The sequence below is a fragment of the Nyctereutes procyonoides genome, unplaced genomic scaffold (genome assembly GCF_905146905.1).
Source record: "Nyctereutes procyonoides isolate TBG_1078 unplaced genomic scaffold, NYPRO_anot_genome, whole genome shotgun sequence".
NCBI lineage: Eukaryota > Metazoa > Chordata > Mammalia > Carnivora > Canidae > Nyctereutes > Nyctereutes procyonoides.
Window position 1 is genome coordinate 26,852,880 of NW_026575131.1, and position 27,708 is coordinate 26,880,587.

The 27,708-nt window shown below is 44.3% G+C and overlaps 1 protein-coding gene across 2 annotated transcripts in view; it reads left to right on the top strand.

The window, feature by feature from the left end:
* The first annotated feature begins 4,112 nt into the window (after positions 1–4,112).
* Positions 4,113–27,708, top strand: part of PRICKLE2 (prickle planar cell polarity protein 2) — a 325,226-nt gene continuing 301,630 nt past the window's right edge. Inside the window, exons 1-2 of one of the 2 annotated variants that reach the window (XM_055343591.1) lie at positions 4,113–4,183; positions 4,902–4,987. In XM_055343591.1, coding sequence (XP_055199566.1) covers positions 4,142–4,183; positions 4,902–4,987 — 128 coding nt within the window. In that variant the 5' untranslated portion in view covers positions 4,113–4,141. The other variant, XM_055343595.1, reaches the window with a different exon arrangement.

The following is a 27,708-nucleotide window of genomic DNA, read 5'->3' on the forward strand; positions in this document are numbered from 1 at the left end:
ACTATGTGTACACACCCCTAAGGTTTGCTGCGGGTGCATAGAAACGGGGCATCAGAGGCTTCACCTGGCTTAATAGTCTCGAGTTCATATAAGAAAAAATAGAAAAGCCCAAACAGAATGTATAGACCAAGGGAAGATGAGACCAACAACTTCTTGCTATACGTGCCCCAGATTTTATGTTAGGCGACCTCAGGCCACCAGGGTACAATTTTTCCATTCAAATAAATAACTTTACATTTCTGATTATAAAATGAACATTCATTCATTATAGGAAACACATTTAAAAGGAAAAAAGAAAAAAAAAAACCCTTTTGTGTGTTTCTTTCCAGTTTCTTGATGCCTGTTTTAAGACAAATTAAAGCCAAACAGCCTATATACTGGTTTTGTTTTCCCACTTTGTATGATAGCAGAGGCGTTTTCCATGTCAATAATCACGTATGAGGATTTCTTCCAGTTCCATCAGTAATTGCACTGCCTTGAGAAATGAGGAAAGAGCACACATCAAAGAGTTCTATGAAGGGTAAACGCAGCGATATCAAGTAAAATAAAATTGTCTACAGTTCACCCACAGCTGACAGTGAGAATGAGTTTTCCTTCCCAAGTTACTAAGCCTTATCTTCCTAAGCAAGATAAAGCGGTTCTTGACTAGAGAAGTAAAATACTGCTTCTCAAACGTGAGCCTCAGGTGTAAATAAGCCTATAGAAAACTAGCTCCTGTTCAGAAGAGATAAACCAAGGGGGAACTCGTCCAGCAGGGGATGATTTGAAAGCAATTTTATTATTATTTTTTTTTAGTTTTACTGCTTTTTAAAATTGAAGTATAATTAACATTCAATGTTACATTAGTTTCAGGGTAGATTTTTGTTTTGTATTTGGATTTTGTTTATTTTAGAGAGAGATTCTACGAAGGGCTCAGTCTCACAACCCCGAGAATATGACCCAAGCGAAATCAACCGTTGGATGCCCAAACAGACAGGGCCACCCAGGCACCCCAATTTCAGGGGTGATTTTTATGGCTGGTGTCAAAGGAAACACTTGGTACTCTGGGAAGTAGAATTGGGCCTCATGAATGTGGCTTGATCAGACAACATGTGGAGACCACTTACATCTTCTTGGCATCTCCTCTTTAAAAAAAAAAGTTATTTATTCATGAGAGACACAGAGGCAGAGACATAGGCAGAGGGAGAAGCGGGGGGGGGGGGGGGGGCGGGGCTCCCTATAGGGAGCCTGATGCAGGACTCGATCCCAGGACCCCGGGATCATGCCCTGAGCCAAAGGCAGACGCTCAACCACTGAGCCACCCAGTTGCCCCTTGGCATCTCCTCTTTAACCGAGAAGCAAGTTAAGTGCCCAGATTACCCACCACATTTTCCCCCAGGCATAATGATTGTTACCTCCTTCACCAGCTACATCCTTCCAGAAGTGAGACTATTGCCACCTGCCCTTGTACTTCTTTCGGGGAATTTGAAGACGATGCTGCTTCCTTGGGATACATTCCTTCCATCTGTTAGAAACTTGTAATGCATTGGTTTTGTTCCTGACCTTGGCCGACAGTTTTCATAATTAAAATACAAGTAGGCAATAGCTGCAGTGAGAACAGAGTCCTCCCGACCCACACCTGCCAGTTATAAGGCCCCACACAGTGCAGTGCTGAGCAGGGAATACAGTAGCCCTGCTGAGAAGGCCAGGTGAGCCTCTTGCACGGGTACTGATTATAACCTGGGGTTTTAATTGCTACCACCCCTGCCCCTCACCTCTACCAAAGCTACTGACTTCTCCTTAGTCATTTAACAAACATTTGTTAAGCATTTGAAATGAGCCAGAGCCTGTGCAAATAAAGAGATGAATGAGCTATGGCATTTACTCTCTGCAAGTATACCTTCTATTGGTGCTGGAGGGTGTTGAGTAAACAGATAAATGCAATATAAAGAAGTCTACCCTTTAGGTCGCTAAGCGTTGGAGTATTTTTTCCAGAGCTAGGATTATGGTGAGGTGAGAGAGGGAGGGACATGTAAGTATAGGGTAGGATCTGGTCTTTATTAAAAATATTTATTTGTTTTTTTGCATCAATTACAATTCTTTAAAATACTGAGGGAGAATATTGTTTACCTCAATATTATGTTTACTAAGTTTTGGGGTCCCCTGTAAATTTGGCTCCTCCCTTGCCTCCCCCTTGTTCTGGCCTGGAACTCAAATCAGACCTTACTTTCTGGGCATCAGTGATCATCAGTTCACATTGATACGCAGCGGGTATCCAAGCTGAGTCACTCCCCCTGTGCTTTTGTGGCTGGAATATAAGTAGGCTGGCCTTGCCACTAATTTTGCTTTTACCCCAAGCACACAGCTTTTCTTTTCTCAGCTTCAATGTCTCACCCAGAAAAAACGCTAAGCCCAGAGAATTATCTTTTTGACAATGACAAGAATGTCTCCTTTTGACAAATATTTGTGGTGTACTTACCACATGCAGGCGCCTGTATACAGGCACTAGAGCCATTGACGTGAACAAGTGTGGGTGAGGGCAAATAAGTAAGCAAGATCATTTCAGTGTATGCCACATGTGGTATGAGGGAGCATCTGTGTGTGAGACATTCCAATCGGGGGTCAGGGAAGTTCTCTCAGAGGAGGTGGTATTTAAGCAGAAACATCAATGGTAAGTACACACCATGGCCTATAAGTCTCAGGCTTGCAAACTTTTTTTTTTTTTTTTGACAGCTAATCTTTAATGAGTCCTTTGTGCCTGTTATAATATCTATAACCACTGTACCAGTGCCCACCCATCTCTCTCAATACTGTGAGATTAGGACTCTAGTTATCTTTTTTTTATTTTTTATTTTTAAATAAATAAATGTTTTGTATTATTTATTTTTTTAAAGATTTTATTTTTTCATGAGAGACACACAGAGAGAGGCAGAGCCACAGACAGAGGGAGAAGCAGGCTCCATGCAGGGAGCCCCATGTGGGACTTGATCCCAAGACTCCAGGATCATGCCCTGAGCCAAAGGCAGACGCTCAACTGCTGAGCCACTCAGGCGTCCCTATGTCTTTTTTTTTTTAAAAAACAGAAAGATTTTATTTATTTTTTCATGAGACACAGAGAGAGAGAGGCAGAGACATAGGCAGGGGGAGAAGCAGACTCCCTCTTGGGAGCCTGATGTGGGACTCAGGACCCTGGGATCACCACCTGAGCAGAAGACAGATGCTCAACCACTGTGCCACCCAGGCGACTGGGACTCTTGTCAACATCTTTTCTGAATTGATAAGGAGACAGAATCACAAAGTTAGTTACTTTGGGAAGATCACGAGCTACCAAAACGGTGGGAAAAGAATGGGCACGTGACGGGTGGGGGGTGGTGGTGGGGAGCTTCCAAGCTGGCCCTGCAATGATTCACCAGTTCCTTAATGAGCATCTGCTATATTCCAGGCATTGTACGGAGAGGGGCATATGTCCTCCTCCTCCTCCACCTCCTCTTCCTCCTCCTCCTCCTCCTCTTCCTCCTCCTCCTCCTCCTCATCTACCAGGACTTAGTGAATGCATTCCATGCATGTCACAAACTTTTAAAACAGTTTTGGAGGACGATGGAATTGCTCTAGATCTTGATTGTGCTGGCTGTTACAGGTCTGTGTGAATTTGCCCAAACTAGCAGAATGGTGCATTAAAAAGGGTGAATTTTACTATATGCGAATCATAAAAAAAAAAAAAAAAAAACCTAACACACACACACAGACACACCCCGCATCCGTCCCCTCGCACCGGCTCTCCCAGCCCCAGCAGCCGGGCACCTCCAAGCAGCCCCTGCCCCACCTGGGCGGGGGTGAGGGAAGACCCCGGGGGGCGGGCCCAGGTGCGGGGGGGGCGAGAAGGTCGGCGCAGCGGGTGCGGGCAGGGCTGGGAGCGCCGGCGGCCCGCGGGGCGAACCCGGGGAGGCTGGGGGATGCCGGGGGGGGGGGGGGGGGGAGGACGTGCGGGCGGGGGAGCGGGAGGCGGGGAAGCGGGGAGGCGGGGAGGCGGGGAGGCGCGCGCTGCGGAGCGAGCCCGGGGCTGCGAGGCGGAGACTGCCAGGCCCCCGGCCGCCCCGCCCGCCCTCCCGGCCGCCGCGCGGACCGACCGACGGACGGCGCTGCGTGCAGGAGGCGCCCGGCCATGTTCAGCCGGAGCTCCCGGAAAAGACTCTCCAGCCGCTCGGTGAGTGTCCCCCACCTGAGCGGGGCTGGGTCCCCCCCGCCCGGGCCTCCGCCTGCCTGCCCGGCTGCCCTGCGCCCGGCGGCCGCGCACCTGTGGCCCCAGGTAAGCCGGCCCGCGGGCGGGGGCGCGTCCGGGGCGCGCGGGAGCGCTCGGAGGCGCGGAGGGGGTTAAGTTCGAATCCCCCGTCGGGGCGAGAGCGGGACCGGGAGCCGCGGCCCCGAGTGTCACAGAGTGGGGCTGCCCCGGAGTGCCCCTTCCCTCGCTTTTTTCCCCTTAAGGCGGATCGGGATCACGGTACCGAGGCTCCCCCCGTGCAGGCTCCTGGAGCTCTCGCCGCGGACTTGACTTTGGGCTGTTTTGGGGTGCCCCGCGCTACCCCCTTCCCAGGGCACGAGCTTGGCCCCAGGCGAAGGCGCGGTGGTCGCTTCTCGGGGACCCTGGGGGAACAGAAAGGTCTTGCTTTTGTTTCTTAGGACCCCGCGACCTAGGTGTCTGGGGGAGACAAAGCCCCAGCCGTGGCCATCTCTTGGTGGCTTGGTGCCCACGCCCGAGGTAGCCCGTCTGGGTTCACAACCCTTCCCCACAACACACAGGAGCGTGGGAGTCAAATCCGATAAGGTGGGGTGGGAGGGGCAGGTCATCCCGCCTGGGACGCCGGTGGGGCTTGGAGGGAGCCCCCGGGCTGGAAACATGGTTGTGTTGTCTTTCTGTTTTGAAGTTGACCGGACTGGGGCGGATAGAGAGAGGCCAGCCATGTAACGCCTGTGGTGACCAGTGCCCCGGGTTCGCCTTGCATAAATGGAGGTAGGATGCATTAAACCCGATTCCTAAGGCATAACGCTTCGGGGGAGGGGGGACTAGGGAAATATGTATGTGCATATATATATACACACACACACACACACAAACGCCTATATTTATCTCCTTTTGTAAATCTCACTTGTAAGTCACATGGAAAGAATGCAAAGGCTGTTCCTTTAAGAATGAGGCTACATCTGCTACAAATATCGAAAGGTGGAAGTGGTGGCCAGACACTGGGGGATGCAGGAGAGCTGGGCTCAGGCTGCATTTCCCTGATGGGAGAGTTTTGAGTCCCTCCTACCCACGCTCTGTGTATCTAAGTTGCTCAGCCCCCAAACAATTCAACTCGGGCATGGCAGTGTCTCCAAGGGCCGCAGTGTAGGGTTCCGGGGATACCCTGGACTAGCTGGTGTTTTCCGACTGTGTTTTTAATTCAGCCCCTGTAGCTCTTGGGTCCCACCCACAAATCCACTACTGCCCGCCTGTGCTGTGTCAACCCTCTTCGGTGGCCAGATGTTTCTTATTAATGTGCCCTGAATGTTGACTTCCAGGCAGCCCCAGCCTGGATTGGAATGATTATGTTTGGGAGATGCGGGATCTGGGTGCCCTCCCATTGCATCTGGCTGCTGGGGCTCTGGTTGGAAAAAGTTGGGGTGCAGGCTTGCAGGATCTCAGTTTGATGATGTAAAGAGAAGAGGTGGATCCTTCTTGGCAACTTCTCGGAAAGGAAAAACCGGTGACAGGAGGATATTCTTTGACATCATAACATGTTCTCTCTTTGATGAGTGCATCTTTCCCTTTTCCCCACCACTCATATGGCTCTTTGAAGAGGGTGGTTTCTGGGCACAAGGGGAAAAAAGGATGCTTTGATTTTATTTTACCCCTCTGTGCGCGCTTCTCTATTTTCTCCCAAATGGTAATGTGTGCTGGGCACCCAGTTATAAGGAAACTCCCAACCGGCTCCTTCAGAAATTAAATGCTTTTGTTCCTGCCTCATATGGGTCTGGCAGCCTCTTTGCCTTTTGTTTCAAGGCACTGAGCGGAGCCCTTATGGCTTCCCCAGCATTTAATAACTTCTGTGTCAGAGGCAAGGCCAGGCGACCTTATAAATATGTAATGGGCAGAAAGAGGCATCCATCAGGGCTGGTTTTGTAGCCCAAATAGGTGTGGTCTGAGCTGGCCCCCGACACATCCCAAATGCAAAAGTAGGTGATAATGTGGAATAGGTGTAGGAGCTTTACTTGGCAAACCCAATCCAGGAGGGCAGGACCACTCGCCGCTTCCTTCCTGATCTGTCTTGTGCTCTCACTGAGGGTGGGAAAGGCAGAGCCCGAAGAGGAGAGTGCTTGCCAGCTCCTCCCCTACTCTGGAGTCTTCTGAGAGGTCTGTGGGGGTGGTGGTTGTGTGGGGGTTGTGGCCGGGCGCTCCTTCTTTCTTCCCTGTGACCTCTGACCTCCAGTAAGTCACTCACTCTCCGGGGTTCTCAGTTTCCCTAGCCATCAGGTGGGAATAATAATGGTACTTAGCTCACAGCATTATTGTAGGGTTTAATTGAGATACGGAAAGCACATTGTTTGCCAGGATTAGGCACACAGTAACTATTGGCTACCTTTGTTCATTATTTTTAGCTTCCTCTCAACTGCTGCTTGGGAGGAGGCATAGCTAGCCTGTTTGAGGCTGCTGGGTGTCCAGGTTACTTTAGACTTTCATGACCACAGTTTCTTGGAGAACCTTCAGCTGTTTTAATCCAGTTGATTCTGTGACGCGGAAAACAAGTGTTGTATTTTCAGCCCATTATGGAGCCTTTCTTTTGGAAAGAGACCCTTTCATTAGGCTGAGATGGGTTTTCATGCAGAAGCAGTTTCTCCACTGGCAGGAGAAAGGCTTCACTTTGGCTCCATGAATGGGGTTTTTATGGCATTTCCACCCATTGCTGGAAAGGAAGCAGCTCCTTGCTTTTGCTCCCTCCTTTTCCCCCATGGGCATATTTTCTGGTGACCTTTTGGAGAGGAGGGACAACCATTTCTGGGTTACAGCACAATGTTCTTTTTGGCAGTTTGAAACCTACAGCATGCTCATTTTCCACTCCTCTGCCTGGGGAGGCTGTGAGCCCCCAGGAAAGACCGTTGTGCCCTAAGAGAAGCAGAAGGCTGGCCTGACATAGGCTGAAAGGCTTCTTTTGGTCTGACCCAAAGAGAGAGAATTTTCCTTACCCTGGAGTACCAAGGCACCCGAACTATAACTGTTTGGCCTCTCCTCTAGCATCTCTGCTTCCACAGTGGTCCCCTCCAATCCACTGCCCACCAGTGGACATCTCCCAAAAGTAGAAGAGAATTGTGTCCCTGCATCCAGCTTGAAGGCTCTAAGGTTCTAGGGGAGGAAGCGTCTTGTAAACAAACTTTGCTTCCTCCTCTGGTGCGGTGGGGGGAGCTAAGGCTTTGAAGTCCAGAAGGAGCCGGCCTGCTGTCTTGCTCTGGCTTTGACAAGCTGGGTGACCTTCAGCAAATGGCTTAGGCTCCCCGAGTTTCATTTCCCTCCACTGCCAAAGTGGGATCGCTCTACTGAACAAATATTTGAGTGCCTGCTTTGTGCCTGGTCCTCTGCTGGTGCTGGGGTTACAGCAAAGAACACACCAGACGGGATTCCTGCCCTCATTCACCAAATAATTACATGTTAGATAAGGTGGTCTGGAAAGGACCCCCTGAGGAGGTGACATTTGAGTGGAGACCTAGAGGAAACAAGGGAGGAGGAGGAACCCTGTTGATTCAGACCTGGGGCGAGAACCAGCTGTATCACCATCTCCTGGGAGCTTGCTAGACATGCAAAATCACAGGCCTTGCCCAAGACCTACTGAATCTGAGTCTGAGCTTTAACAGGACCCCCAGCTGACTCGTGTGCACTTTAAAGAGAGAGAAATGGCGAGTTCTAACACCTAGCACTGTGTATGCCAAATTGTTCTCTGTACTTTGGGGCTTTCTATGTGTGAGGAAAGATGCCGAAGGTCCCATGGAAGTCTCTTAGAGCTTGTGGGTTTTCCCTGAGTTAGAATACTCTTTCCCTATTTCTACTATCACCTGCACCTGTAGGTGGCAAATGTGGGGATTTGTAGGCTTTTTAAAGGGGGGGGGAAGCAAACCCTAGGACAATTTTCATGCCTTGGGGAACAGAAGGCTCGCAGTTGTCCAGCACAACACTCTCCTCCACCTGACCTAGGGCAGGAGCAAAGGTAGGCCCTGCTCCCTGCAGGTGACCTGGCCACGAAGCAGCAGCACCTCCGGGCAGCCTAGGGCAAACCCCACAGTGGCCAGGCCTCAGAGGGAATTTTCATTAAGAGGAACATTTAAGGCATCTTCATGGTCTGTGGCCAGAACAAAATCATTAATAACTAAGCTCTTAGTGTACAATGAGACAGCGTGCTCAGTGGGGGGTTCGTTGGGCTTGCTTGTTTGCAACCAGTTTGAGCAGGGAGAGAAAAATAGCCATTTTTACAGTGAAGATTTGCCCTGTGAATGCCTAGGGTCTGATGAATAAAATAGTAATAATAATGCCAAAACCTCAGCAATGCCAAGGATGAGCGTTTACCCAGTCCTGAGCGACGTGCCTCCCCATATTACGTGCACTTCTAGTTCATCCTCACCAAACGCTCCAAGGTAGATGTGGTGATTTCCCTGAGGAGGAAATGGAGGCTCAGAGTTGTTAAATAATCTATCCCAGGTCTCCTGGCTAGGGAGAATGAGCCGGAATTTAGCTTTAAAATCCAGGTTCATTTTCTTGTGACTTATTTCTCTTGTTACCTCTCTGTTGTAAGGCAGAGGGCTCTCTGGTCACATCTAGCCTGCAGGTGGATTTTCTTTGGTCTGCACAGTGTGTTAAGTAAGAGGGCTTTTTATAACATTAAAAATCCAGGTTTCCAGCTTCTCTTCAAAAATGCAAAGATGTGGTAGCAGGGAGCCTACTTTGCTCTCTGGCAGCATATAAGCGGTCTCCCTTCAGATGGGTGTGACCTTGGCTTGCAGTAGTCCCTGACATTCCAGGTGCATTCAAGGACCTCTTCACATATTTAGATGGCCTGCCCTATACTGGAAGTGACTGGAGTTTGTAACTCCTGGATAAGCATTTTCCTCTCTCCAAAAATGATTTTTAAAAAAATAGTAAGATTCTGTAATGTTAGCTACCATTTTAAAAGTATTGACAGTGCCAGGCAAGAATTTTACATCTTTCTTGTCTTTCACTTACAACAGTCCTTGGCAATGGCACAATTATTTATATCTGTTTTAATAGATAAGGAAACTGAGTCTCAGGGTCGAACAATTTGCCTAGACTCCATAGCCGGCTAGTCGATGGTCCTACAACTCCTGTCTGACTGCAGAATTCTGTGTCTGGACCAGGACTTTTCAAACTTGGCTTACATGTGAATTCCCAGGGCATCTTATTCAAATGCAGATTCCAATTGAACAGGATTGAGGCAGGGGCCTAAGATTCTGCATTTCTAAGAAGCTCCCAGGTGATGCTAATGCTGCTGGTCCAGGGACCACACTTTGAATAGCAAGGGTCTGGACCAGGGGCTGGCAAATTAAGTCCCACTGGCCAAATATGGCCCATTACCTGTTTTGTATGACCTATAAGACATACATGGTTTTAACATTTTTTTAATGGTTGGAAAAAAATTAAGGATAGTTTATGACATAGGAAAATCCTATGAAATTCAAATTTCAGTGCCCATAAATAAAGAGCTATCTGAACGAAGTCAAGCTCATTTGTTTGCATACTGTCTATGGCTGTTTTCTTGCTATGGTGATAGAGTTCAGTATTTGTAACAGAGATCATATGGCCTACAAAGCCAAAACAATTTGCTATCTTGCCAATAACAGAAAATGTTTGTTGATCACTGGTCTGTACCACTGTCTAGGGGAATATGCAAGAACTTCTCCTGGTTTTAGGAGAAAGGATTCTGAGAACCTTTTGGAGTCAGAGGAAACCTCCCCTCCCCTCCCCTCCCCTCCAACCTGGATGGGATTGGTGCAGAAATCAAAGACAACCAAAGAACCAGGGAATAGACCAAAGCCATTTCTAAAGGGCATGTGGAGATGAGGCTTGCTGGACCAGATCAATGAACCGCCAGTGGATTCTAAGCTCCTTGTAATCCCTTTAACGTTTCAGCTTTGCTGATAAATGTAAATTCGACTTGACTATTAAAAGGCGGGCTTTTAGAACAAGCCTCCTGGCGTTGCACTTGCAAGAGCAGCTGACGTGGAAAGCTCAGACCAGTGGTAGCTATGTGAGGTGGTTTTAATTATGCAGAGCAGTTTGTCTCTGGACAACCAGCAGCCTTTCCAGGCAGGATGCTTTGGCCTCATGCAGCCACCCCAGAGGCAGTGCTCACTGGGTCAGCCAAGACTGCCTCGAAAAGCATCTTAGTTGCCCTGGCAATTGTGTTGATTGATGACTTGGGTGGTGATCTGGGGAGATGCCGGCCTGGTTTCCTTTAGTGGACTGTAAATTGGCTAAGAAATGGGTTCCCACCGATTATTTTGCTTAGGGAGGAAAAACACTCTCTGTCTCAGTCACTTGACATGCCAAGAAAAGGGGGGAAGAAAGAGATGGTGAGTGTGTATGTGTGTGTGCACCCAAGGTTTATGTCTGGAATCCTCAAAGTAGAGAAGAATCCTTAGCAACTCAGAAACTTACTGTTTGGCTCACTTTATGTCCGTAGCATTTGATAATATGTTTGATGGAAGCTCTAGCACCTTCGTAGGATTTTTTTCTCTTGAAGAAACCTAATAGTTCATCCCATATGTCTATATTATTGTCTCTGATTTCAAAATAAGGCATGGCTATTATGAAGTATTTAAAATCACACATCCTCTCACGTGCACATATAAAATTTACAGCACACAGGGATCCCTGGGTGGTGCAGCGGTTTGGCGCCTGCCTTTGGCCCGGGGCGCGATCCTGGAGACCCGAGATCGAATCCCATGTCAGGCTCCCGGTGCATGGAGCCTGCTTCTCCCTCTGCCTGTGTCTTTGCCTCTCTCTCTCACTGTGTGACTATCATAAATAAATAAAAATTTAAAAAAAAATTTACAGCACACAGAAGAAAACCCTTAATTAGATCTCAGAGAGCAGAGGTCAGCAAACTATAGCCAGTGGGACAAAATCAGGCTGCTACTTGTTTTTGTAGAGCCTACTAGCCAAACTTAGTTTTCATATTTTTAGATGGTTGAGGAAAAAAAAAATCAACAGAAGAATAACATTTTGTGGCACATATAGATTGTATAAAATTTACATTTTAAATCCATAAATAGAGTTTTAATGGGACACAGCCATGCCCATTCATCTAGTATTCATCTCTGGTGGCTTGTGCAATAGCAGAATCAGGTAACTGAGATAGCCCTCATGGTCCAGGAAACTGAAAGTGTTGACGACATGGTCCTCTGCAGAAAGTTTGCTGATCTCACAGCTAGAGACCTATTGCTTATGGCTTGGTTTTATTTCCCCATATTCATTCAAATTATTATTTGTTGGGATGCCTGGGTGGCTCAGCGGATGCCTTTGACTCAGGGCATGATCCTGGGGTCCTGGGATTGAATCCCACATCGGGCTCCCTGCATGGAGCCTGCTTCTGCCTGTGCCTGTGCCCCCCCCCCCCCGTGTGTGTGTGTGTGTGTGTGTGTGTGTGTCTCCTGAATAAATAAATAAAAATCTTTAAAAAGTTATTATTTGTTAATAAGATTTCAGAGAATATATACATTCTATGTGGTCTTTTATAGCATACTTTAATAATGAGAAATTTTTTTGGACATCATCACATGTCATACAAAGAACAAAAAGATGTAATCTAACACATTTATTAGCTTTCAGAATCTAGTGTATGGGTTATCTATCACTGAATTAGAAATTTTCTGTCTGTGGCCACTTTGGTTGTTTTCCATTGTTCCTGATTATATATTATATGATAATAGCTTTTCCTATGTTACAGCATGACTATGTGGGGCTCTTGTCAAGTTGTCCTCCAAATAGATGGTGCCAAATTCCACCCCTGCTATTAAAAAAAAATCTGTATATTTATGTGTTCTTCAGGCTGAAACTTTGAAACATCTCAGCGTGTATAGCAACCTTGTAATTAATCCTTGTTTAATCACCCTGAGTGACAATTTGTACCCGATGAATAGTGAGAAAACATGGAGCATTGATGTCAATCATATTTTTTTTTTCGAAATACATTTTTTTTGTCTTTAATCCTGAAAGTGGTACTCACATTCTTTTTTTTTTTTTTTTTTGATTTTATTTATTTATTCATGGAGACACAGCTAGAGAGAGAGAGGCAGAGACACAGGCAGAGGGAGAAGCAGGCACCATGCAGGGAGCCTGATGTGGGACTCGATCCCGGGTCTCCAGGATCACACCCCAGGCTGCAGGCGACGCTAAACCGCTGCGCCACCGGGGCTGCCCGGTACTCACATTCTGCTGAAAGATTGTCATTCATCTTTATGCTTCGTTGTTTAACGTTGGTGGGATGAGGGGGGATCTCATAAATGTGTTATTTTGTGGTCTGTTGGTTCAAAAAGCTGTAAGGTTATCCTTTAACTCTGCCATTAATGAGAACCCCAGAGGGAATTCCCTGTGGAAAGAGGGAACATTCTGTAAAGGCAATGATTCCCAGAGCATTGAGCACTTTGAGATCAGAAGGCTTCTACCTGCCTTGTATATGGAAGAGCCATGGGGGGTGATCTCTGGGGAGGAATGTATACTGTGAGGCAGTGTCATAGAACTTCTATGAAGCATCTAAGGGCTTCTATGGGAACATTATAGTTGAGTGATTAAAGGAACAGGCTTTGAAGACATTTTGCTTGGATTATAGTCTTGTTTCTGCCTTTTACTAGCTAAGAATCCTTGAAAACATAACCTTTTTGAGCCTTTCTTGGTTTTCTCACCTGAAAAATGGGAATAATACTATTACGAGGTTCTCTTATGAGACTGTCATGAGGATTACATGGGATAAAGCATGTAACATGCCTCATTGTACATGTTATGTAATGTAAGCTCCATCTGTGGTCAAAAGAAATGAATAGTAACAAGACTACATAGGAGTACGAAGGTAGGAGCACCTGGTGGCTCAGTTAGTTAAGCATCTGGCTCTTGGTTTTGGTTCATGGCATGACCTCACAGGTTGTGAGATTGAGCCCTGCATTGGGCTCCATGCTCACTGACTGGGGAGTCTGCTTGAAGATCCTCTTCATCTACCCCTTTGCCTACTCGCAGTGTCTGTCTGTCTCTTCCTAATAAAAAAAAAAAAATCTTAAAAGAAGGAAGGTGTGGGTTCATGGCCCTGGGAATTCGAGATTCAGTGACAGAACAAGTCACCCCCACCGTGAGCTGCAATGCTTCATTTGCTAAATGGATGTGATGATCCTTGTTTTATGAACTTCAGCCAGAAGAGATGGGATCCCCAAGCTCCACTACCCTCAGCAACGTAGGAGTTCAGGTTCTAAAGAAATGAATATTCCAGATGGAATAGCAGATTCACATCACACACTTACCTGCAGACATAGACACTTCAGATGAAATGGAGTTTGGTAGAATTGAATCCTATACCCTCAATATCTGTTTGCTTAAATGAAGTATGCATATGATGTTTGTTCAAACAATTTGCAAACCATAACAAGAAGACATTTAAATTTTGCCCTTGGGATGAGTATATAAAAAAAGGACCTTTTTTGTGCCTCACACCTATCACCTGGACCATGAAAATTCATATCCAAGATGAAAGCCACGCATCATTAAGGTGGTACTTCATGTTACTCAAGCCTGCTTTATAAGTGTCAGTGTTTGTGGCTTCTGGTGCGCCATACCAAATACTTTAACTTACATGATCATTAAGCAGAAGCTTCCTTTTCTAAGGCATGAAAAACAAGGATAGTTATACAACATTTGAACCCAAGATTATACCCTGAGAACTCCTGAGATAAGATCTGGCCTCTACCTATATTTTGTTGACATGGTACCAGATTTAAAATTTTAGGTAGTTGCCAGCATTTGATGTTTCATGTAAGAAATCAGATTTGAGGTTTTCTCTGGGATAATGAGACTTTCTGGCAGTTCTGGGCTTCCATTCTTCCCTTCCTTTCTGGTAGGAACACATGTGCCCAACTTTTCCACAGTCCCCATCATTCCCTATTGCATTACACTTGGCCTGCCTTATTCATTTACATTATTGACTACCTGTTGTAGACCTGTAATTTTGTGCTACTAATTTGAAGAAGCAAGAGATTATGCATGATTGGAAGGATGATAAGAATGGCAAAATAGAATAACGTTGTCACTTGGCAGGGACAAGTGTGCTGAGCAGGACATCTAAGTAGTTAAATCCTCCCTATTTGGGAGATGCTCTTTGGAAGGAGCTCACCTTGTTGAGGGTCTGCCGTATTGGCTTTTTTCATACAGTGGCACATGGCTCCCTCGGAATAATTTTCTGAGGGAGCCACGTGCCATGTATTTTATCTTCTACTTGGTAAATAGGAGGAAACTGAGATCCAGGGAGGTTAGGTAATGTGCTGTAGGGTCACATGGGTGATAACTACTGGAGTCAATATTTGTTTTTGTTTTTTGTTTTTTTTTTTAATTTTTATTTATTTATGATAGTCAGAGAGAGAGAGAGAGAGAGAGAGAGAGAGAGAGAGAGAGAGAGAGAGAGAGAGAGGCAGAGACACAGGCAGAGGGAGAAGCAGGCTCCATGCACCAGGAGCCCGATGTGGGATTCGATCCCGGGTCTCCAGGATCACGCCCTGGGCCAAAGGCAGCCAAACCGCTGCGCCACCCAGGGATCCCTGGAGTCAATATTTGAAACCAGGTCTTTGAGGCTTAAGATCACAAGTACTGTAACCAAGACAGAGTGTTTAGCTCTGGCATTTTGACTCTCTTGGTCTAAATATGAAACTATATGTTGGGGAAAACAGTCATATTTTCAGTGATCTGGGGATGAGATTAGATTGTTGTCTACACTGAACAAAATGTCTTAAGAACCCTGGGCTAGTTGGTTTATTTGTGGATGAGACGTTAAAGGTGAAGCTTCTATAAAATCAGAGCGTGTGGTGTTGAGCTTCTTAGGGTGTCTGAAAGGTGAGAAATTGGCTACTTAAGTTTCCCCATCAGATCTGCATACATTAAGGGCACTCCATTCAGTTTATTGGCAGCTTTGGTGTTAAATTGGGCTATGGGGGGGTATGCTTGGGAAAGGCAGGGGTCTGCAGAATGCCATTTGCATGTGCCCTAGAGGAAACCTCCACAGAAGAGGTCAAGGGTGGGAGTTTACAGAGCACCCCCTCTGCAGCCAGTTTCAAGTCCACAAGCTAAAAATAAATCTGATCTCCAGTCTTTGGAGCTGTGCTTTTGAGCTGATGTTCCCCAATGCTCTACAGATCCTGACACCACATTGCAAAACAGACATAAGCACCTTTGACAGCTGGAAGGCATTTAATGAGAGTGTTATTTGATTTTATGTTTGGTAAACTACTTGGTGATGCAGAAACTGCTCTCACAATTCTTAAAAACTGGCTCATTAAGTGTACATGGAACATCCAAAGCGGGTCCTCCACTTTGAGTGCTGAGGAATTAGGCCTCCAGGGGGCTTATTATAAGAATGCAGGTGTTTTCTTTCTTCAACAATACTATGAAATTACTCTGATCATATAATTTCTCAAAGCCTTTTGTTCCACAGTCTGGCACCCAGGAGCACACTCCTGTCATTTGCATCCTTGATGACTCGGCCTTTGGAGCTTCTCCGTTGACTTACTGAGTTGTTTGGAAGTCATAATAACAGTCTCCTCTCAACTTCTTGAAGCCCCAAATTTGGAGGCAATTGATAACAGGAATGTCTCCATCATCTTGGGTCCAGGAATATTTGAACCCATAGGGAAGAGTGCATACATAGGTTTTCCTGGGTTCTGGAAGGTAGAACAGTTGAACAGATGTATCCTACTGCTAGGGATTTTGGAAAATTTTGGGTTTTAGTCTTGAAAATTACAGTGATAAAGCATTTTAAGGCAGGTTGATTTCTTATTTTAAATTAATTTTGATCAAATTGTTGGACAATGAATGAATGGGCCATGTAGATAAGATTCAACAAAGTCAAATGATTTCTTTAGGAAAAAAAAAAAAAAAGAGTGCAACTCCATCACCCAGAGGAGTCCTCTCATCATTAAGGTGTGATTTTTTTTCTAGGTTTTTTTTTTTTTGAATAGAAAGTTTTACATAATTGTATTATTATGTAAATTAAACTGGGTGGCTTTAAATAACAGAAATTCATTCTTTGGCAGTTCTGAAGGCTACAAGTCCAAGATCAAGGTGTCAGGAATGTTGATTGTCTATGGAGGGTCCGAGGGGGAGTCCACTCCATGCCTGCATCTCAGCTTCTGGTGGCTTTTGGCAGTCTTTGCATAGGTGTCACTCCCACCTCTGCTTCTATCATCACCGCGTGTTTGCTTTTGTTCTCCAGCCCTTTTTCTTTTCTTGTCATTGGACTTGGGTCCACCCTAATCCAGGATGACCTCAAGTTCCTTAACTTTGTTAGATCTTCAAAGACTCCTTTCTGAAATAAAATCAAATTTAGAGATTCCAGGTGGATGTATCTTTTGGGGGATATCAACTGTTCAACCCATTATAATAATAATCGTGGTGATAAAGCGTATACTGTTTCATTATAATAATCGTTATAAAACATACACTGTTTCATATTCTTCAGCAATGCACCCAATGAGGGCTTTTTAAATGTGTTATCTGTAAAAGTATAGTGGTGCTGGAGGACTGGGTATTGACTTTGGGGCACCTTTGTGGGGAATGTGCCTTTTTCTAGGTGCAGTTAAATGCTTTGCTTGCAACAGGCGGGGATTGTGCAAACTGCTATTAGTGGATGGAATTTGCTGTCTATATTGATGAATTCAGTCTGAATTGGTTGACCCCTGGGGTCACCCTATGAAGTTCATCCATCTTCTTTTCGCTTTTGCTGGGCTTTGCCAGGAGATGTATAAGAAATGAACTGATAGTGTGTGGACAGTTATTTGTGGGAAGCACTTTTGGCCCTGGGGCTTTTAACTAATGCCTAGGTTATAGAATTGATTCACTTTCAACAGGAGGGAAAAATGGGCTCCCTTCGAAAAGAAAATTCTTCATACTCCTGGAAATTGGTCCCATCTCTACAAAGTTCCACCAGAATTAACTTACTCCACTCCTCAGCTCCTATCACTTCTCTGTAAACACAACCAGAAAAAGTATAACATTAATTATACTTCCCCATGCCCTGATTTCTGTTCTGTTCAATTCAGCATGAATGGATGTAGGCTTTTCATAATAAATGAACTGAAATAAAATGAAAGCAAATGAAGATTATTCTCATTATCCCTATCATATTAGCTATCATGAATTGACCATTTACAATGTGCAAGGGCTATTCTATTCTAAGCACATTTCTTATATTCTCAGATTTAATTCTTGAAACCCTTTATGAGATAGACACCAGAATCCACCTTAGTTTCAAAAGGAGACCTGGATGCTGCAAGTTTAACTTCCTTCCCCAAGGTCACACACACAATTAGTTAGTATTGAAGCCAAGGTTAGATCTTACGACTAAGATCTGTGGTATGGGTTTTTGAGCATCATATTATTTGCCTAGCTCCAGAGGAATCTAAATGGTAGTAGGGCTATTCGCTTCCTGCTCAGAGTTTCCCGTTCATTAGCTCTCCATTGGTAATTAATTTACATCTAATAAATTAGGTGCTGCTGCTGGTGGTAGTCCAGAGAACACAGTTTGAGAACCACTATAGCCCAGCCCCCAGGACTCAATGTTGCATCCGGGAGACCAGATAAACCTGATTAAATGATTGTCCACGTTAGCAGTCTATGAGTTTTCTTATCATGAAGTAGTTTAGGTTACTGTGAAGTGATGGGTGTTGCTGTCAAGGGCCAGAAGTTTTAGGTTGGAGAGAGTCCCCACCCCCACTTAAGCATTAGTATATTCTTCCTATCACTAAGAGGCCATGGAATTCACTAAACTAGATTTTAAGCTCTTTCATCAGCTGGGAAGTTGAACCAGTCAGTCTGGTATCTGTGAAAATGACTCAAGATGAAGGAGGTTCTGGCTCCACTGGACAGTAAAATACATCCTAAGGCTACATGGATGAACTAGTGTGGTGCTGGAGTAGGAATTGATCCTTGAGGCAGACCAGGACGCCTCCAACACTAGATCCAAGTCTCTGGGCACAGTTGTATACAAGAGAGGTGATGTGTAAAAGCAGTGGGCTAAGATTCAATAAATGGTACTAGAACAAGCAGCTTTCCAGTTGCAATAAAAAGAGATCCAAAACTTAAGAAAAATTTTTTTTTCTTTTGGGTGAATGCTTTTACAAATTTGGAAAGTAAAAGGCATATCTAAATTCAAATAGTTTCTCTTTTTCTGTTCCCACTGCATACCCTCTTACCATACTGACCACCTTACTTGTCCCCAAACACAGTTGGCATATTCCCACCTCAGAGCATTTGCCTATGCTGGTACCTCCCCCAGATGTCTACACAGTTTCCCTCCCGGCCTCTTCTCCAGTGTTTCCTTAGAGCAGCATTTCCTCACCATCCTAAATAGTGCTGCAGCCCTTCCCTTTTCCCTGCTTCTCTTAGGTTTTTCTCAGAGCACTTTTCACTACCTGACATTATATTACATTTTTAATGGATTGTCTACATTTTGATCTGCTTTCAATTTAATTACTAGAGTCTATGCAAGAATTTCAACTTCATAAGAGTCTTTTGTTCCATGTCTTTTTTTAATTCCCCAACACACCAAAAAATACCTGGTGCACAGCAAAAATCCCAATAGAAGTTCTTGAATGAATGAATAAATGAATCGAAGACCTGGAGCCCGGAAGTCATAAAGGAAGATTATTTTCATGTGAATAACTTAAAAATTTTCAAAGGACAAATTGAGAAAATTATTTGTAGTGCGTGATATACAGAGACCTAATTTTTCAAAATGTGGAAACAGCTCTAACTAATGAGGAAAATATGAAATGACTCAATAGAAAATTGGACAAAGGATCTCAACAGGCAGATGTATGAAAAAACATTATTTGTTTTCTTAATGACATTAGCATTTCTCATGTTTCTCTTTACTTGAGTCCAGGATAAATAGCTATTAGAAAACAGATTTGTTTTCTAATAGATGGGTAAAGTTTGTGTTCATGAACTATAGCATCTGTTTTCCAAGGAATTATTAAAATACTATGCATACCCGCATGTTTTGGGCCAAGCTTTATTCACTTCTGTCAAGGAGACTAAAAGAGCTCTTAAGGTTCCTTAGGATTTGATATTGTCTGTGGGTGTAAGCAAGGTCCATAGCTGTGATTGTGTGATCCAGGAGACAATTGGAAAACAACTCTACAACTACAACAAAAAAATCACGTCTGCATCTTGGGATGTGGGCATCTTGTCACTCATGACTGCATTTCTGTGTTCTTGTCACAGTGACTTGGAAGGGCTGCTCCTATCACTCAGTGGGCTGGAGACAGGATTGTTGAACATTCTGCAGCCCGAGAGTCTGTGCCATCACAGTCAAGGCAGTCCTGCCCTAAAGCCAATGGCATTCTCACCCCGGTGAGAAGTAATGCAAAGTGTTGCAAGCAGCAAATGCCTTTGGGAAATGCAGAGCATATCTCTGATACTTGGAAATTTACCGGACTCCTCTGGATCTCATTTTCCTTCTTCTTGAGATTGAGGCAGATAAATGAATCAGGAAGGGCTCCATCATCATTACACATGATGATAGCGTTACTTACTAGGGCTTTTTGGATGAAACAGCCAACTGAGAAGATTTTGCAAAGAAGAAAATTGAGAGGAGTTTTTTATTCAATCCCCTTGCTGGGTAAACTAAAGATGTCCATTCCCTCAGTAAAACATCCAGTTATTAAGTCCTTTTTTAGGACACTCTCCTTCTGTAATCCCTGTAGTTGTATTGTAGACCTGTGTATTACCAGGACTGAATTTGTTCCTAAATCTATTTGTGGATGTTATACTTGGGACTGTAGGTACATATGTTAATTAACTTCATAGCTCTATGAAATAAAGATGTAAACAGAAATAAGAGTTGTGATTTCTATGAAAATTAAGCCGAATGCTTGGAAATGACCCAGTGATGAATACTAAGAACAATCCAGTTGAATTAGGTTTTGGGCAAAATGATTCTAAAAGAGCAGGAATGAGGCAGAGATGGTAAAAGAACATAGATTTTGGGGGGACATCTTTAAGCTATGACACAGGTCTAAAAATAACCAAAATGGAAAGTGAAGAAAATGGATGATAGGTTTCTTTTGTCCATGGCATAAAAAGTGTTCTGTTCAGTAAACCCATATGCAAAATCTTTCTCCCTAGAAATGAATGTATGGCTGTGTATTTCAAGAAAATAATTAAGATACGTATATGTTATTTTGTGATTCCTCAGTGTGGTAGGTACTGCTGGTTGTCCCCACATCCATCATCTACTTCCTTAGGGATAAAACCCTTAAAATATTGTCTGGGGGCACCTGGGTATCTCAGTAGTTGAGCGTCTGTCTTTGGCTCAAGTTGTGATCCCGGAGTTCTGGGATTGAGTCCTGCATCAGGCTCCCAACAGGGAGTCTGCTTCTCCCTCTGCCTGTGTCTCTGCCTCTCTGTTTCTGTGTCTCTCATGAATAAATAAATAAGATCTTTAAAAAAATTAAAAGATAAAATATTGTCTGGCATATAGCCTGAGAATTAAGACAGTATGTCCCAACTCTTTTTACTCCTAAGGGTTGCCATTTGACTAGGTTCTACTCAGAGGCATTTAAGTTGAAATAGTAAGTAAAAATTGGGGGAAATACCTTTCAAAAGAAAGCACACCCCTGCTTCCTGCCCACTGGGACATGAGTGTGACAACTGGAGCTCAAGCAGCTAAATTGGACTGTGAAGTGGAAGCCCTGTGTTGAGGAACGCAGAACAAGACAGGCACTGCCTGGGTTCCTGGTGACCCTAGAGACATCATGGTAGCCTTGAATTGCATAACTCTAGACTGTATTGACATGAGGGAGAAATTAGTTTCTTGTTTAAGCCACTATTATCTTGGATTTTCAGTCAACCACAGCCGAATTTCATCCCAACTGGACTACAGATGTTGATTATGTTGGTTAAAAGGCTCTATTATATTAGCTATTGCCCAAGAGTCAAGAATTAGTTTTGACTACTTTGACAGATTTAGAACTGTCATTTCTAGCAATAAGCATTATGTTCTCAATCACTGAGGATCCAAAATATTTTTTTTTTTTTTAAATTTCAGGAGTGCTTGCTAAGGGCAAGCGTGCTATTCCAGAACGTATTGTTCTGAGGTAGGGATGACTTCATCTGAAACCTTGAGTTTTCCTAAGTTACGAGAGTAAATTCAATTACACACGGTTATAATAAGTATTAAAGCGAGAATGTTTTTTTCCCCCCTGTAGTTCAACTTCTCCGTGAATCTGCACCATTATCTATCGAGGAATAACCTGGAACATTTCAGGAATGTCATCATGGAGCACTGATTTCACTCTCTGAAAAAGTGCATATGCTGTTGTGGAATGCATTTAGAACTGCTTATTTTAGGATTAAAGGGTATAGAATGAAGGGATACGATTAATCCCTGTGATAGCCCCCTATCGTTTTACCAGCCGACAAGGCAGAAAGCTTGGGTTCACATTACATACGTGGGGAAGTATGCCACAGTGCTACTGTATGTGAGTGTGGGCAAGGCCTGAAACCTTACCGCCTTTGTGTGAAGAGAGCCGGCATGTGCCTTTTTAACCTCTTAATTAAATAATCACCATTCAAAAACTTTGCTTGCCGGAAAGTCTGCCTTGTTGGTTATATTGCAGGATAGTTTTTTTGAGTGTAAAAGACTTTAAGCTGGAATTGCTTTTTTGATGGTTATTCCTCACCGACTTTCCCAAATTATCTGAGAAGAGTGTTAAATTGGTAATAAAAAAAAAAAAAAGTCTGAGAAAAAATTGGATGACATTTTGGGGTCAAGTTTGATTTATAAAACACACTGGGAAGTTGATTTATAAAAAGCATGTAGGGAATTTATTCATTCAAGAAAATTTATATGCCTACTACAGCCTCACATGCCCTGAAATACAGTAAAAATCATATCATAAACTTATATAGTTTGAATTAGTTGGATGTCCTTCCTTGAGGCATGTCATATATATAGGTATGGATATCTATTACGCATATGTCCTTATGAATATACATGTGTGTATGTGTACCTAACATTTGTTTTTTTAACACAGATGGTAGCATATCATAGCTGCTTCCTCTTTGTCATTCAACAATAGAGCTTTTAGTATCAGTATACGTAAATATTCTTTTTTTTTTTTTTTAATTTTTATTTATTTTATGATAGTCACACAGAGAGAGAGAGAGAGAGGCAGAGACACAGGCAGAGGGAGAAGCAGGCTCCATGCACCGGGAGCCCGACGTGGGATTCGATCTGGGGTTTCCAGAATCGCGCCCTGGGCCAAAGGCAGGCGCCAAACCGCTGCGCCACCCAGGGATCCCCGTAAATATTCTTTTTAAGAAGGACTGTAAAATCCCATTAGATAGCTGTACCATAATTTGTTTTTACCAGATCTCCACCGATGATCATTTAGGATATCTAAAATTTCTGGATATTGCAAATGTTGCTCTAGCAGACATTCTTATCTGCAGCTCATCATTGCCTTTATGCATGAAAGTAAAGGATACATTTTTAGAAGTAGAATCGCTGAACCAAAAGGAATATATGTTTCGATTACATAAATAATATTAGAAGGAAAAATGTTGGTTTTTGAAGATATTTCTATCCATGCGTATGGGGATAGAAGACTAATTTTAAATGGCTAAGCATTTAAGTTCAACAAACTTCTTGGAATGCCAATTAAAAACTTTTTTTTTATTGTAAAATACACATAACTGGAATGCCATTTGTATTCATTACTTTGATTTGCCACCCTCGAGTTCTTGCAAAACCACTAAATTGGATTTAACCTCACTGTACTGAGATAGGAGCTATTAAATATTTTTCTCCTGATAGTCTCTGTGGGAGTAAAACATGCCGTCCCTACCGTAGACAAGGAGCAACATGCTGACAACGTTTGGCTGCTGATCATGCCCACAGTGCGGGACTGGATGTTGGGTGTATACTAATGGTGGTTTGTGTTCTCCACAGGGTTGAGTGGAAGGAGGCAGAGACCTGGGTGTTCTTGATTTCAGTAGTCCTGGCTCTGTTCTGCCCCTGATTTGTCTCCTCTCTGGGTCTTGATTTACACATATGTAAAAAGGGATTGAGTAAATAAATACCACCCCCCCCCACTCACCCCCCCCCCCCCCCCCGGCTCATCATTCCCATCACACCCTCCAGAAATGTTTGGGAAATTAAACCTGGAAGCGGTTTTTTCTGTCTCCACCGAATCCCCCCTCTACTCCCGACCCCCGTTCCTTCCTGTCTCAGCAGCTGCCCTTGCCCCCAGCAACTCTCCCCACTTCCACCTTTTCACCCCACTAATCGATTTTCCACACAGCGCTCAGATACAAAGCAGTAGTTCTGATGAAATATTGAGCAGATACAAACACACTCATAAAATATGTATTAGGCATAAACAATAGCAACACAATGGATGCCCGTGAGCCTACCACCTGCTTGAGGAAAAAGAACCTTGTTGTTATCTTTTCTGATTCCATCCTGTCCTACCCCCACCTCCTCCACCCAGAGGTGACCATTCTCCCGAATTAGAAATTTATCATCTCCTTCTTTGCTTATGAGATTTGCCCCACGTCTGTCTCCCCGATAGTCTTTTGTTTGCATCTCCAGTTGCTGTTTGGGATAAATGTGCAAGAGCTGCTCTGATGCAGGGACCCAGGAGTGGCCTTGCAGGGGGAACTTACCCAGATAAGGAAATGTTTCCCGAATCAGTTCCACTCCCATCAGCGGGTAAGGTGGTTCTTGCGTTCCTCCTTGCCCACACTTGGTTTGTCACCTCTCCCCTCGGTCCTTGCGCATGTGGCTTCCTCTGCGTGAAATGTTCTTTCCTGTTTATCCCAGGCCTGGGTGCTCCTCCACTCAGCCTCTAGCTCTCAGTTGAGATGTCACCTTCTCAGAGCAGTTCTCCCACCATATGCCCCCTTGGCCCAAGTTTGTAAGCCCCAGGAGGACAGGGCTCATCCCTGCAGCCTCCGGGGGCCTAGCACAGTGCTGGGCACATAGGGGGTACTCAGTACACACATAGTGGGTTAATTTTTTATTTTATTTTATTATTATTTTTTCCCCCACACATAGTGGGTTTAATAAATAAGTGGTTGAATGAGTCAGGTCCTTTCCAGCCTAGAGTCCCCTGGTTCAGTGACATGAAAGAAGACTATGAGAAAGTGAAGGAAAACTTGCTTTATGTTTGCCTCTGGCTTCAAGGCAGTTTTGTGATGGAGACGAGAACAGAAGACCTTCTTTGAAGGTGTGTCAACACTGTGCTACTCTGGTACAGCATTTCTAACACCAGATACCAGAAATGATGTCCATTTGAATGTCCAATTGAATACCCAGAGCATAAATAAGTGAGAGTTTTATACTTGCCTGCCTTCAGATATAGGTATAAAGATAACAGGAACAGAATGAACCTATATTCCAGTCAGTGGAACGGGGGGGGGGGTGGGGGGGGAAGTAATCCCAGATGAGAGGCCTGGGCACATTTTCCTCAAGAGCCTAGATGCCCATTGTGGACGTCCTACCAGTGGGTGTTTGTTTTTCTGCCTGGATGCATGGGACTTGGATTCTTTCAATCCTTCGTGGTAGCACATTGCCTCTGAGGCAAGCATGTTGGAAGCTGGGCAGTAGAGCTGCACGTCTGGACAGACTGGGAAGGGGGGCAGGCCCTTGTGAATGAAGCTAAGGAAGTACCCAGACTGATCTCCATAAAGAATGAAATCCATGACACAGACTCACTCAGCCAGCAGAGTCCTTTTTCATACGTAGTCTTATCAAATTGAAATGGGAGGAAGTAAACATGTGCCCAGCATTCCAGAGAAGTCCCAGCAGGGGATTGGGGGGTGGTGGTGATAATAGGCTCCAGCTGGAATCTCAGTTTGCTCATGGGCCTGCTCCGTAAACATGGGCAAGTTAATTTACCTTCTCTGTGCCTCAGTTTCCTCAACTGTAACATGGAAATATTAATACCTCTCTTATCAGGTTTCCAGGGCAGAAAACATGATATAAGGAAGCTGAACCATTTGACCTAGTGACAGACATATAGTTTTTTAAATGTCTGTCTGTATTTATTTATTTACTTAGATTTTGTTTATTTATTCATGAGAGACACACACACACACACACACACAGAGAGAGAGAGAGAGAGAGAGGCAGAGACACAGGCAGAGGGAGAAGCTTGCTCCATGCAGGGAGCCCGACACGGGACTCGATCCCGGGTCTCCAGGATCACGCCCTGGGCTGAAGGTGGTGCTAAACCACTGAGCTACCCGGGCTGCCCAAATGTCTTTATTTTAAAGAATTATCTTTATTTTACCCATAAGGGGGCAGGGGCTACACAAAGGGGGTTAACTTATTGGAATATGTATTTGAAAGTAGCCCAGAGCCCAGATCTGCGACTGCCTGCCATTGTTCTTTGTACTCACTGGACTCTACTCTTGAGAGTCGCTAAGATAACAAACTTCTCTTAATTTAACTGTTGCCTGAAGGGGCTACTCTTAATTTTTAAAAGGTTTCACAAGTCTTTTTTTTATGTTTTTTAATGGCTTATGACTTAAATTGGGAGGATTAGAACAGAGGAGTTGGCAGTAGCCTACAGGTACAAATGACTTTGAAGATTTGTTAAAAATGAAGCAAGGAGTAAGAGAGGGCTAAGGAGAGTCGTCAGAGCATCAGCCTCCAGACTGCACACCTGTGGGAAAAGAGGCTCTGAGGGGCTCTCTGTGGTCTTGGCTTGCTCCCTGACATGAGAGGCCGTCTTCATGTCTGTGGCCAAGAGGAAGTGTCATGTTTGTGTGTGTGTGTGTGTGTGTGAGAGAGAGAGAGAGAGAGAGAGAGAGAGAGAGAGAGAGAGAGAGAGAGAGAGAGAAAAGTCAGCTCAGTGCTGACTTTTGATAGGCAGGCTGACTTGTGATAATTAGTGACCCAGCAGGGTAGAAAAATCCCCCTCTAAAGCTGCTTACTTTCCACCAGTGGATGGATCCTCCCACTTCAGCCCTGGCCTTATCCTGACATCCTTCTAGAGCACCATTGCTTAACCTGCCCACCCCTGATTAAAATTCAGAACACCCTTGAACTTGGGTGGAGACGGTTTTACATCTTTCTACTAACCCCTGCTTGAACTTCGGCATTTCCCTCAATTATGAAGGTGACAAACCACAGTAATAGCATTAGCAATACCTGTGAGTCTGTCCCCAATAAAAATTCCAGATGTCTTCATGTCACATAGTAGTCGTGGAAGTCATCTGGAAATATCATTTACATAGAAATTAGGCTGCTTAGAAATTATGGAAGTTATCAGATTTGGTGCTAGATCTTCCTGTATCATACGTTAATAAGTACATTATTACCACATATAGTAAATTATGTAAATCATAGCTTACATATAAAACTTAACAGGATAAAAAAAAAATAAAAGAACTTAACAGGAGCACCTGGGTGGATCAGTTGGTTAAGCATCCAAGGATTGATTTCAGCTCAGGTCATAATCTCAGGGTCCTGGGATCAAGCCCTGCCTCAGGCTCTACCCTGGAGCCTGCTTGGGATTCTTTCCCTTTGCCTCTCCCCTGCTCTGGATCTCTCTTGTTCTCAAAAAAAAAAAAAAAAAAAAAAAATTACTTACTAGCATGTAGCTTAGATTTATAAGCATATAACACATATATTGTCTATGACATGCACAGTATACTAAGTTACATAGTATATATGCCATACATACTAACACAAAAGGACATAAATTGCTACATCGAATTGAAAAATTTTAGTAACTATATATTTTAATATAACTGGTTGCCCTTATCTGATACATTTTATTTTACTCCCTTTGGGAAGCAGTTCCCCAAAGGAGAGCAAGGCACAGAAAGATGAATTCTGACACTTGTCTGGAGAGAGGAGAAGAAGGGGGAGGAAGATGCCCTCAAATATTTTGTGGTCTCTCTTTAGAAGCCTGTGAGCACAGTAGAATTGCTGGTTTGGGGTTAAGTTTGGCTTTTCATAACCATTCTGTTGAGTAGTCTTTATTTTTAAATCAGACATTGCTTTTCAGACATCTCATTTCAAAATGAGAAGCCTTTTGTTCTCCAGAGACTCATTCGTCCCCTCACTCCAGTGTTTTGTGAAGCCTCCTTTTCTTGGATTCACTGAGGACCAAGTCAAAAGCAGAGTCTCCAGAGGTGAATCAGAGCTTTGTGTGTGTCTACCACTCCTCACGTTCACTGAAAATCCCACCACACACACACAGCAGGCCCTCCGGCTGCCCTCCCTCTTCCCTTCATAGCATGATGAGCCCTTCTCTCCAGCCCTTGTCCTGATCAGAGTTTAAAGGGGTGAGAAGACCAAACCAGGGCATCACCAAGCCCCACCAAGAACACCTCAGGGAACTGCCATGTGTCAGTGATCCATTCACTTGCAAGGGACTGGGCCTGACAGCTCCCTCTATTTCACCCAAGCAGCACTCCTTAAAAAC